The sequence below is a fragment of the Spodoptera frugiperda genome, chromosome 29 (assembly GCF_023101765.2).
Source record: "Spodoptera frugiperda isolate SF20-4 chromosome 29, AGI-APGP_CSIRO_Sfru_2.0, whole genome shotgun sequence".
NCBI lineage: Eukaryota > Metazoa > Arthropoda > Insecta > Lepidoptera > Noctuidae > Spodoptera > Spodoptera frugiperda.
Window position 1 is genome coordinate 11,833,478 of NC_064240.1, and position 13,222 is coordinate 11,846,699.

Consider the following 13,222-nt stretch of genomic DNA (forward strand, 5'->3'; position numbering starts at 1 on the left):
ATCAACACTAGAAATAAAAATAAATATGTTGTTCCTACTACTAGACTTAAGAAAATAAGCGGTTCGTTTAGATGTCAATGTATACGCTTTTACAATAAAATTCCCAGCCATATTCAAAGTTTAAACCTAGGTAAATTTAAAAATATTATTAAAGAAAAACTTTGTAGTAAAGCTTTTTATAAAATAAAAGACTACTTGGAGGATAGTCAGGCTTGGGAATGAACTGCTATAATGTCCACACAGGTCTTGCTGACATGTTTGTAACATATAGTTACATTTTTTATATAATTTGACATTAACATAATTTGACATTGTTTTATATATCTTTTTTTCCTTTTATATTTTTATATTTTTATATTTCCTTTTAAAATTGTTAGTTTGAGGACCGTGTGAGACTTTTGCTAGTCATTTTATTTTTAGTAAATTATATTCTGACAGTTTGAGCATTTGTGTGGCCTACCCAAATGTTCTTTTGGTTGGTGTTGTTCGTCGGATCATTCAGCAACAGCCGTCAGCTGAGCTGATTGTAAACTGACACATGCGTGCTGCCATCTGAACAGGTCCGCTCAAACTGCTGTGGTTTTTTCCTCAAAAGACCACTACAGAATCAACTTGCACGGTTCTCCGACATCTTTAATTGATTTTGTCTGGACTTTAAAAGAGACTATGACCTCTGAGTTTGTTTCGGCATTTCTTCTCAGAGTAGTCAGATAGGAAATGCCGGCCTCATCTAGTTATTTAAGAGATTGACGTGTAAAAGTGTTATTTTATAACCTATTTGCAAAATAAATATCATTTATCATTTATCATTTATAACTAATGTTAACATAGAACAGATTTAACTACATATAAACATCTGATTTGTGTTACCGTTCACTTTCAATAACTTACAACACAGACATGATATTTTATGAAACTTGTAAAAGCGGAACATGATTTGAAAATATAACATTGTCACGCCCTGGTAGGCAGAGCTTTCATACATGTTCCTCGCCTAAAAGTGCTTCTGAATTTGATCATATTTTGGACAAATTCTTAGGCTTTGTTTCGGAATTATTAGTTTACTTGTATTGTCGAGACTGACCGACAGTTGTTTTATTTTATTTTTTCTGCGTGTAAAAGTGCCTCCTTGACTGATTGAAATCTAGATTTGACTTTGAAAAAGTTTTGCAGCACTTTGTTTTAACATACAAGATACTATGAAATCGAACCGTTATTAAATATTTTTATTTAGAAAGAGTCTGACACTCCCTCTCGCCTCGCCCAAGGCGGGAGAAGCCATGAGATGATTTTACCTCTCAAAAAAAAAATACTACACTAAGATCTGGGAAAATATTTGCTTTTTATTATGTATAGTAGGTACATGGTACGATATGCGAATGCCTCTGAAATTCGGGCATCACTTTATTCGAAAGTGAAAATTAAATTCTAAATAACTATGTTATATTATTTAATTATAAAAAATGAGTAGAAGAAAAAACAAGTTTAATCTTTATTTCGTGGGCTATATAAAGACAAAATACTCATATTATTGACAACTGTTTAAAGAAATAGAGAACTGTAAAGTTCAAACTGTAACTAAAAAAAATGAAGTCATTTATTAGTACGTCAAAACACGTCTGCATATTTTACATGCTTAGCTGTGAATAGTCACACCGTCATGAAAAACATATTTTCTTTATCTACTCATTACTTGATAATCGTAGATTTCATCCAAGCTATTGATTAGGCTGTGTTCATCGAAATATTAGCAGTAGGTACGACCAGATAAGTTGATAAATTAATGATAAATATATAATATTTTAACTATAGCCCTTTAGTCACTCGTTTGGTACCGCTGGGGCAACCATGGGTAAGTATTTTTTTTCTGCTATTTTGTACAATGTCCTTATCAATACTGATTTTTGTGCCAGAGCTTTAGATTTAAGGAAAATGTTTTTATCACTTATTAGTTTTCTACTATCTGGATTATTCTACTTTTCATAGTTATGATAACACTGCTAACCAGAAGGTATAATTTGAAGGGATTATACCATGATTTTTTTTGTAATATAAATATTTCAAGGGCGTTAGAAAAACTGGACGCCATTTATAAATATGTTATCACTTACATCTACTGCCTTCCAGGCCTCTCCATTAATATACTCCACTGAGTTCGATCCTCAGTTATTAGCATTCCAGAATTACCAAACATTTTATGTGAAGGGAATATAATATTGATAATGTTCTAATATCGTTGTCGTTGCTCAGGTACCAAAATGTTGGTTCCCGCTGTGTTTTGCGTTCTTCTGGGATTTGCTGCTGCACTTCTCCCAGAGGATATGCGGTCAAATTTGGAGTTCTTTGACTACTCCTCAAATGTCCATACATCAGCTTACCGTCTCCGTGACAATGTGTACCCAACTGACATGAAAATAGATCTGGACAATATTGACCTTGAAGGGGCTACATTCACAGGATCTGTGGAGATGATCGTTCTTGTAAGTATTTATTCTTATTTAAACATAAAATCGTATGTTTTATTTTAGTAGGTACAGTTCTGTTTCTTTATTACATTTTCAACTTTAATGCCATGATATACCTACCTAATGTCGAAAATCGAAAAAAATACTGATTGGAATAGATTGATCTACTGTTGAATCTACATAATATTATTATAATAATATGAAACCTATAGTTTATAGATTCATTCTTATTTACTACTTTTGTTATATAATACTTTGCTATTGAACATTGTCGTGCACTTCAAGATTTTGGAATTCAGTGCAAATTTCTAAAATTGTTCAACTTGTGAGCACTTTGTACCACTTTGATCCGTCAAATAAAAAGTTATATAATTTATTAATTTAATTAAAGTCTATATTATCAATAATCGACGTCAATCGGCAATTAATAATAAAATAAATCAATCCAAATAACCTTTGAGCCTTACGATACAACATCATTAGTCATTTGTTACTTGTATAAATACAGAAAAAAAAATATTTGAAAACAATAAATCTGTTATATTTTTTTTTATTTACGTATTACGGTATTTTTCTACTTTAGTTCGTATTTTATTTTTGGCAAATTTTCACATTTCAAATCAAAAAACATTTTTATTTCTAAAAAATATTTTTTACGTTGCCCCTAAAAATACAACTACTTGAAGATATGTTTACGATATTGTTATAACAGTAGGTCTGTCAAAGGAAAATAGTTTTAAATTATTTTAATCTTTTTTTTACGATATCGATTAAGGTTATCCGATAACTTCATTATTTTATCAATAATATTCATTTATTATTATCATATCGATACACATAGACGATCAATCGTGACTTAGTGAAACGAAATTCGATGGCGGTCTTATCTTAATCTGTCCTGCATTAAAATGTAAAATAATTGATTATGTCGAATGAAATTTTTCGAGTGGTCACAATTGCGACTACCTAACATGAGGTTTAGAAATCGATTCCAAGGTTAGTTAAGTTTTCCTTTAGGTTTTTAAAATGCAGCTAGGAGGTAGTTACTGTCTAGGTTTTAAAACAACTCTTAACATTTTTCCAGGTAAGAGAGAACGATTTAGAGCAAATCTCTATGCACCAGAAAAATCTCTTTGTCACCAGAATCAATGTTGTCAACAACACAAATGGTGAAAATGTTCAACTGAGGTCCCCCAATCCCTTCTCCTATGACGACAAATTTGAACTCCTACACCTTCATTTCCACCTACCCCTCGTCACCGGCTCCTACACTATCACTATCGACTATAGAGGCCGCATCAACGAAAACCCTGTCGACAGAGGTTTCTACAGAGGTTACTATTACTACGAAAACACTCGCAGGTAAAATTTTAAATAATATTCTCTAAAACCTTTGACCTGAACTAAGTTAAAATAGTGAAAGCTTAGGAAATTTGTAAATCTCAAGTTAATATATTATACACTTTTGCCCGCGACTTCACCCGCGTGGAAATTAATGTCTACTGGCTTTTAAACTGAATATACGATTTTTTAATGAACGTTGTAGGTACTACGCCACCACGCAGTTCCAGCCCTACCACGCCAGGAAAGCTTTCCCTTGCTTCGACGAGCCACAGTTCAAGTCACGCTACACACTCTCCATCACTCGGCCTTACAATCTTGGCCCATCTTACTCCAACATGGGAATCAGTTCTACCCAATTGTAAGTTCTATAAATATATTTTACTTAAAAAATGTAATATTTGTTATTCTAATGTTTTTGTACCTCCACAGGGTTGGCAGTAGCATTCGCGAAACATTCTACCCTACTCCCATCATTTCTGCCTACCTTGTGGCTTTCCACGTGAGCGACTTCGTGCCCACTAATGCCACAAGCACTGATCCTAGACCATTCAACATTATCTCTCGCCCAGGAGTGACGGACCAACATGCATATGCTGCCGAAATCGGTGTGGAAATAACCAACCAGTTAGATGACTATTTTGGCATCGAGTACCATAATATGGGACAAGGGTCAGTTATGAAGAACGATCATATTGCTCTGCCTGACTTCCCGTCTGGTGCTATGGAAAACTGGGGAATGGTCAACTACAGGTCAGTTAATAACTTCTAATTTTACATAATATTGTCTTGTGTAAAATTAGAAGTAATGTGATAAAAATATGATGCTAGAACATTCTTTTTATTTCACAAAATTGCTAAATGAAGCAAGTGATGTAAATTTTTAACATGTTGATCATTTATCACGAAAACCAACTGTTAGTATAATAACATCTTTGTGAGAAGATTCTAATTAAATAATTTATTTTTATTTTAGAGAGGCTTACCTTTTATACGACCCTGCTAACACCAACTTACCGAACAAAATAACCATTGCAACCATCATGGCTCATGAACTGGGACACAAATGGTTCGGTAACCTGGTCACCTGTTTCTGGTGGAGTAACCTTTGGCTAAACGAATCTTTCGCTAGCTTCTTCGAATATTTTGCTGCGCATTGGGTAAATGTTATTTTAATATATTATACATAATAATAAAACGCACTGTTTACTTTGTTTCAGTCGTTCAAATCAATTCGGACACATCCTTATTTTTCATTATCGTTACACATTTTCTTATCTTATGGTATTAAATTGAAATAATAGCATCTACTTTATGTGTTTACAGGCTGATCCAAAACTAGAATTAGCTGATCAATTCGTCGTTGACTACGTGCACAGTGCCCTCAATGCAGATGCCAGTCCATCGGCTACTCCTATGAACTGGGAAGAGGTTGAAAACAATCCCTCAATCACTTCACACTTTAGTACTACCAGCTATGCCAAAGGAGCTTCTGTGCTTAGAACGTTGGAGCATTTTGTTGGACCAAGGACCTTCCGTAATGCGCTCAGACATTACTTGCGCGACAAGTAAGTTATCCCATTATAAAAACTAGTTCTTGCACTCAATTCTCAAGACTTTAAGTCCAGAAATAATTCATTTATGCATTGAACTATAATAAGTGATAAACATTAAATAAGAATTTCATGTTATGAGAAGGTCATGCCTAACTAGTTAGAAAGTGGCTTAGCTATTTTGATCCATATTTGAGTCGGCTGAAAAAAAAAAACAATCTGAACACTTTTATTTACTTCCTAGTGCCTACGGTATCGGTACCCCCCAGCTCATGTATCGTGCATTTGAAAAGGCTATCAATGAAGATCATACATTTTTAAATGATTTCCCGGACGTCAACTTTGAGGCTGTATTCGATAGTTGGATCCAAAACCGTGGTTCTCCAGTCGTGTCTGTTGACCGTAACGTAAACACTGGCGGTATAGTTGTTAAACAGGTAAGTAATTCCATTAAAAATAATACTGTAAGTACAAACTGATACAATATAATTGTATGTGCATTTGGAATCACATACTCGTTACTTAGACCATTGGGCAAATAGAAAGTATGAACGAACACCGTCAAGTAATTTGACTTGCGATTGACGCGAATGCGATTACTTGTTAGGTCGAGATCTTTTATCTTTACAACGGAGGAACACAGCACGATATCCATCTCTGTTAACATTATACCTTAACATTATTTGAGAAAAGATTTCTTATTAAAGATATTCTTTCAGGAACGCTACCAACTTTCTGGCGTTAGACCCACCCAAACTTGGCAGATCCCGCTTAGTTGGACAGAGCAGAAACATTTGGACTTCAGCTCGACCAAGCCTAAGTTTTTGCTTAATACATCGGAAGCGGCTCTGGCAAGCGAGGAAGGAGACAACTTTGTCATATTTAACATTCAACAATCTGGTACGTATTTTCACTGCCATACCATAGTCAAATTTAAATAGCTCTTATATAAATCCGTTGTTAAGAAAAATGTTAATAACTAATTATTGCGAGGAATAGAGGATGAAATAAGTTGATGTAAAGTGAAAATTATTTTTAACTTTTAAATAAAGACCCTTCTGCGTCAGTGGTGACGGTGGCATTATTATATGAAATATTTTATTATACATGTACTCGTACGTTGCAGGACTGTATCGCGTCAAATACGATGATAACAACTGGAGAGCACTTTCATCTTACCTGAACAGCAACAACAGGGAACAAATTCACAAACTGAACAGAGCTCAAGTAATTTTATTTTTCTTTCAAAATGTATAGACACAAGCAGGTCAAACTCCACGTTTCTGTCATTTTGCCTTTATTCGATTTTCAACTTTATTGCTATGACATAAAGTCAAATATCTGTCTATAACGGCTATAATAACTGTATATAACGGCAAATATTATTAGGAAATACACTTGCATTCTTTGATTTCAACAAAAGCATCAAAAATGTAGCCAGAGATAATGCTGCTGTTGACTAGGTAGGTATAGGTAGATAATATTATTAAAATGTGATATGTTTTTTAGATTGTCAATGATGTGCTGTACTTCATTCGCTCCAATGACATCAATCTGGAACTTGGTTTCCATGTTATTGATTTCTTGAGGAGTGAAACTGATTATTACGTGTGGAACGGTGCTCTTACTCAACTTGACTGGATCCGTCGTCGGATGGAGCATATGCCCAGAGCTCACGAAGCGTTCACTGTAAGTATTGCTAGACATTTTTACATTACTCAACCTATAAACGTGTTAGAGTAAGATTTCTAATAAACCGAAAATTACCTACTTATATGACAAAACGTAGAATATTATGATGTATGATTATCATAGTATTTTAGGCACAACATAGCAAACCGTTTCGCCACCAATGATTTTCTTGTTTTCCTGTTTTTTCTGAAGATTTTCCTAAATTTTCTTTGCTAAAAACCTCACGGAGTCCGAGAGATTTCCAATGAATGTAAAACCGTGGAAATCGGTTCGGCTTATTTTTATAATTAAATATTATAGGAAAACAATGAATGTCAGTTCTAAAATCTATTATTTATTGAATTTTAACATTGTCATTATTCATCTTCCATTTACATAAAGGGGTTTGGGTACTCGTATAATCGAATACTAAATGTTATAATTAAAAAAATACATTTTCATTACAATGTCTTATTATTAAAATTGTTTATAATTTTGCAGAGCTACATGCGTGGCCTTATGAACAATGTCATCAACCACCTCGGGTACAACGAAGGCCCCAACGACTCTACCGCCACCATCCTAAACAGAATCCAGATCTTAAACTACGCTTGCAACATCGGACACAGCGGTTGCATTTCTGATAGTTTACAGAAATGGAAAGATTTCAAAGAAAACAACGAACCGTTAGTATAACGTTTATAACCATAATTTACTTACTTGCATCTTCAAATAAATAATTAATTTTGCTTATAAAAAAAAATACTACTCTGTTAATATGCATCGTCACGCCTTTATCTTCAAAGAGGTAGGCAGAAGTGCACGTAATGCAGTGGCATTATTGTGCAGTGGCACAATATACACCCACTTTTCACCATGTGTGCTATAAGTCCCATGTAATATAGGATGAACGAGTCTATTGCCATATACTGAGCACAATTCCAAACACCGTGCTAGTACTGAGAAATTTACGAAATACCGAAAAAAAAAACCCCAGTTGTAATTTGCCCCCTTGAGACCTCTTGTCCGGCAGTCGCGCTTTCGAACCACTCGACCAAAGAGGCAATCAAGTTTATATGTTTATCAGAAACTAGTGTCACTGGCAGAAAATATTACTGCCAGATGGATGTAACGGGGTGATTTTCCAGAAAAAAAACACAAAAAGTTAACGACGTCATTATCCTCAACCAAAAATTAACAATTCTGCCGATTGAAACACAAAATTTGGTTTCAGTAAATTAAGCTGTGACACTGTTCTCAACCAATCCAATAAAAATAAGGATGATAATAGGATACCACGATGCTTAATAACGCGGGAGAATAATGATTTGTTAAAGTTTTTTCAAAAATCGACTGTTTGCTGTATATTTGTTCTAAAATAATTATATTTCAGGGTACCTGTGAACCTTCGTCGCCATGTCTATTGCGTTGGTGTTCGTGAGGGTGATAGATCTGACTACGACTTTCTATTCAATGCATACAACACATCAGAAAATACCGCTGATATGGTAATCATGCTTCGTACCCTACCTTGCACCAAAGATGAAGATGCTCTTAAACAGTAAGTATTTAGCTATATACTTTACACAGTTATACACATTACACAGTTATACACTTTACACAGTTATACACTTTACACAGTTATGCATTTTACACAATTATACATTTTACAAAGTTATTATACACTACTACCATAAAGTTGTTAAATCTATTATCTGTACTTTCAAAGAGACCTCTGAGTTTGTTTCGGCATTACTTCTTCGAACAGTCCGATAGGAAATGCCGGCCTCATCTAGTTATTTAAGAGATTAACGTGTAAAAGAGTTACATTGTAACCTATTTGCAAAAATAAATATCATTTACCATTATCATTTATCATTAAACTAATACACACATAAAGCTGAAAAGTTTATTTGTCTGTTTAAATGCGTTAATCTCCAGAATTACTGGTTCGTTCATTTGTCAAGGAAGGATAGGAGCCAAGTAGTATAATCACACGATAGTAGACTATAAGTAGTCTGCCTATATCCTGTCCTATATAGGGTGACTAAAACATTATCAAAATAACAAAACAACAAAATTTCCTTAGCGCGTAAAGTTCCAAAATACCTACTAATCGTCCGATAACGCGGGCGCTGGCATGTCAGCTGATCAAAAGCACGCACGCGCGAAATTTTGTTGTTTTGTTATTGTGATTAAAAGAAAATTAGTTAGTATACAAAAAAGTTAGTTTGGGAAAGCTTTTTGTAATCATGATTACAATCACGTGTTTAAATATCCTTCACTAATTACCAGTCCTTACCTTATACCTTATACCTATATACATAATTATATATATTTTGTTCTTGAGGATTTCAATCATTTATACCAGAAATTATGCCTGTACTCCATGAGGAATTTTTTCATTGAATTCAATGACAAATTTCATAGCTTTACTTGCATTACAAAATGTTCTTTTATTTCAGTTACTTGCAAGAGAGCATGTACAACGACCGGATTCGTATCCACGACCGCACTAACGCTTTCAATTTTGCTCTGCAAGGAAACCTAGAAAATGTGAAAATCGTTACCCAATTCCTTAGAAATAATTACCAGGAAATCAGAATAACGTAAGTAATTTATTCATCAAACAATGTAATTATATCTATACTTTTTTTTTTAAATGTATGTATGTTTGTATGAACGCAATATCTCCGGAACTACTAGTTCGAATTCAACCAATACATTTGTGTTAGATAAATTGATATAGACGCATATAATTTAGGTATGTGAAATAAAAATATAAGCAATGTATTTATGATATTTATTTATAGACACATTAAGTTTAGTATGATATAGGCTATGGACAAATTAACTATGATTTTTGCAAAAAAAAACAAAAATTTTGACCACTAACGATTTAGTACAAAGGGTTGGGATTAAATGATATGCCTTTTTTAAAGATATGGCGGTGAAGCTCGTCTGATCCTCTGCATCAACGCTCTTGCCGGCTTCCTGAACACGTATCCCGAAATAACTGAAGTGAGTACTAAAGAATTCCCATTTTAACTATTTCTAAGTTTTATTATGGATCTGCTAAAGAAAAGAGCAGTTAAGCTCACTGTTTGAGCAGTTATCAATGGCAGCTGCAGGTTGTTGACTGTGTCTGCAAGAGCGGACAGTATATGAATTGTGAATCAGTAGGTAACTGTTGGAGCAGTGCGTGTAGTATAGGAAGCATTAGTCTTCTATTTCAACCTCTTTTTCATTGGACTGAGACTCAGACTGTACCTATAATTCTATTTCTTCTGTGATGTGACAAAATTAGGTGTTAATATTTTTTTGCAGTAAAATAAATAAATAAATAATTCATTTTATTTTCAAACACCAATGGATTTGGACCTTTCTTTGTGTGAAAATAAGGTACAGAAGTTGTAGTACAAATTAGTTGTTAAACCCTGATTTCCAGAATAGGCAGACCTGTATACTATGTTGGAAGTCAGTGTTCGATCGTATTTTTTAAGTCAATAAAATCAAACTTTATTTTATGTAAGGCTAGTAGACAAAAAGTAAAACTACTAGAAGATGATGCAACTATAAACATTTTATTTATGGCATAAATAAGCAATACTAGATTTAAAGTGAGTGAGTGTTTTGAAAAGTTGTGTGTATGTATGTTTGTGAGTGTGTTTATTAATTGTGACTTTTTTATTTTCAGTTCCAGCAATGGGCCTATATGGTGCAAGTCGGCTTAGGAGAGGCTTTCAGTACCAGTCAGGGTGTAATCAACTCTGCTATGGCCAATCTTGACTGGGGTAGCAACAATGTGCTTGAAGTGTTCAAATTCGTTTCAGTCAGAAGTGGTTCCCCTGCTATCTTCGCTTCATCATTCCTCATCATTGCAGCTATGCTCATTCAGCTATTCCGTTAAATTAGAATTAAATAATTTAACCAATATTTTTATAGAATAAAATATATTAATAAAATCATCAAGTAACTTTATTAGGACGTTTTTTTCTGTGGAGTTCTTAAATGTTGAATGAAAACTTAAACTTAAGAAATAGTTTTTCACATTTTCATGTCGTTGTCGTCTCGTATTTCATACTTATAAATTAAATATTTTTGTACATAAATTATTTGATCGTTTGTTTTATTTTCGAATTCAGTACCCATTTTGTCAAGTTTTACTTTGCATTGTTATAACAATACACAAACTACACCATGAAGATATCACAATATCAAAATTAACATTAATTAATTAGTATGTTATCGGCTTACTCACGTAACTGTTTGACGAGGAACTCGACTAGTTTTTACACATTAATTCTTAGCCTGGCCCGGGCAAGAAAGCTGATCTCTTGGTAATTATATTAGACCAACGAGGTGTCTTAATTTTTTTTTAATGTCGCCCCACACTAGTGTTTTCTCCTGTGTCCTGGGTGCGTTTACAGACAAACAATTTCACATGCACATGACACCCAGACGCGAAACAACAATTTGTGGATCACACAAAGAGTTGCTCCGTGCGGGAATCGAACACGCTACAGGTTGCGCGGCAACCAGTTGACCTGCCGTCGCGCCAACCGTGCAGTCAAAATTGTTAAGATGGTTTATTTTAAAGACTTTGGCTCTCCATATTTCTCTGCTTTGCATTCTGGTCTTTTCATAGTTTCAAATTACCTATACTATACATAAATTACCTATACTATACATAAATTGTCAAGATAGCTTCTTGCACAAAGAACCTGATCGTCAGTCTTAAGGCAGCCGTTGTACACCAAATTCAATACTTGGATTATTTGGACAACAAGCATTAAATTGAAAATTTTTCAATCTTTATTGTTATGCTTCTAAAGTTCCCAAAAAGCTGAAAAACAAAGAAAACGTGAGCTAAAATGTACTTAGATAGGTATTGAAAGATATCCACGCGTATCGGAGCAAATTAATACAGAACGTAACTTGAAAGAAAAATACGATACATAATATAAAAGTGTCACACTTCAAGGTTGATCAAGCGGCAGATAAAACGTTGATCAAGTCTGATTATAATAATTAAAAAATGGACACTTTCCGATAAGATACTTGTAGTTGTTCTTATCAGATATCAACCGGTCTTAACACTAAATGTCTTAATATCAGTTTTAAGGAAAACAGTGTTCTTTATCATATTATATATGTTCATCAGTTAGCGATATTATGTTAACCAGAATGCATATCTACATTTATATAATCAGTTTGATTGCGATGAGATTTGGCCATTACATAAATATAACAGTTTTCGAGGAGAAAGAAGACACTTGAAAAATTTACATTTTTAAACTTTAATATTCAAATTAACTAAAAATAACGGTTTACTCACTTAAATTAATGGAGAAAACTCTACTAGTTTCGAGTCACAGAGGGACTCTTCATCATGAGTAGCGTGCGCAGACGTGGCGACGTCACGCAGCCAACTGAATTATTATTTACTTATTTAATAGAGTAGTATATCGAAAAATATCGAATATCTAAACCAGGCTACCTTAATTTGGTGTTGATGACCATGTAAGCTGATAATACTGGGGTAGTTTAAGTACTTAAATAAAAGTTTGTCTTGTCAGTGGCCCCTTTTGTCTTCCCAAAGGGGAACTATAAGAATGTTTCACAAAAGAAAAGTAGGCACTAAAGTCTAGCTTTAAGTAGGAGTGAGGTGGTTTTGAGTTAATACGATGAAAGGAAGAAATAAATTTTACATACCTCGTGAAAGAGGTATGTAAGATTCGTAGCAGTTGGTATTCCATTGTCTCTGCCTACCGCCATGGGAAGCAGGCGTGAGATTATGTATGTATGTATGTATGTATGAGCCTGTCATTCTCTGTCGTCTTACCCAAGGCGGGAGAAGAGATTGAATTATTTTTTCTAATTCATAACTTCTAATTTTAAGATTGTGCTTGATACAATTAAAACAGTAGGCGCTCCCATTATAACGGGCGACTTATTATGCAACTAGCAAAAACGTCTGTAAAGAAAAAAAAAACCAGTGACGTTTACATTTTAATCCACACTTTCGCGATAGGTAAGCTATCTTAATATTGCTATTGCAATAAAAACATCGATAGAGTAATAAATTAAAGGATTTATTATCCGTCCACACCTTTTCTGTGCAACTTACGTCAATAATTCAATATTAATATTTAGATAAAGAATTAAGTAGGTGCATTTAATTGACTTGGA

The 13,222-nt window shown here is 33.9% G+C and overlaps 1 protein-coding gene across 1 annotated transcript; it reads left to right on the top strand.

Moving 5' to 3' along the window:
• The first annotated feature begins 1,689 nt into the window (after window positions 1–1,689).
• Window positions 1,690–11,145, top strand: LOC118268536 (membrane alanyl aminopeptidase). The gene is made up of 16 exons (XM_035583073.2): window positions 1,690–1,852; window positions 2,251–2,480; window positions 3,550–3,827; window positions 4,012–4,167; window positions 4,239–4,559; window positions 4,783–4,966; window positions 5,133–5,374; window positions 5,604–5,796; window positions 6,079–6,259; window positions 6,486–6,586; window positions 6,869–7,048; window positions 7,532–7,716; window positions 8,424–8,591; window positions 9,496–9,639; window positions 9,973–10,051; window positions 10,728–11,145. Exons 1-16 carry the CDS (start codon window positions 1,849–1,851, stop codon window positions 10,938–10,940), a joined length of 2,859 nt encoding a protein of 952 aa, XP_035438966.2. The 5' UTR covers window positions 1,690–1,848; the 3' UTR covers window positions 10,941–11,145.
• Window positions 11,146–13,222: the final 2,077 nt, after the last annotated feature.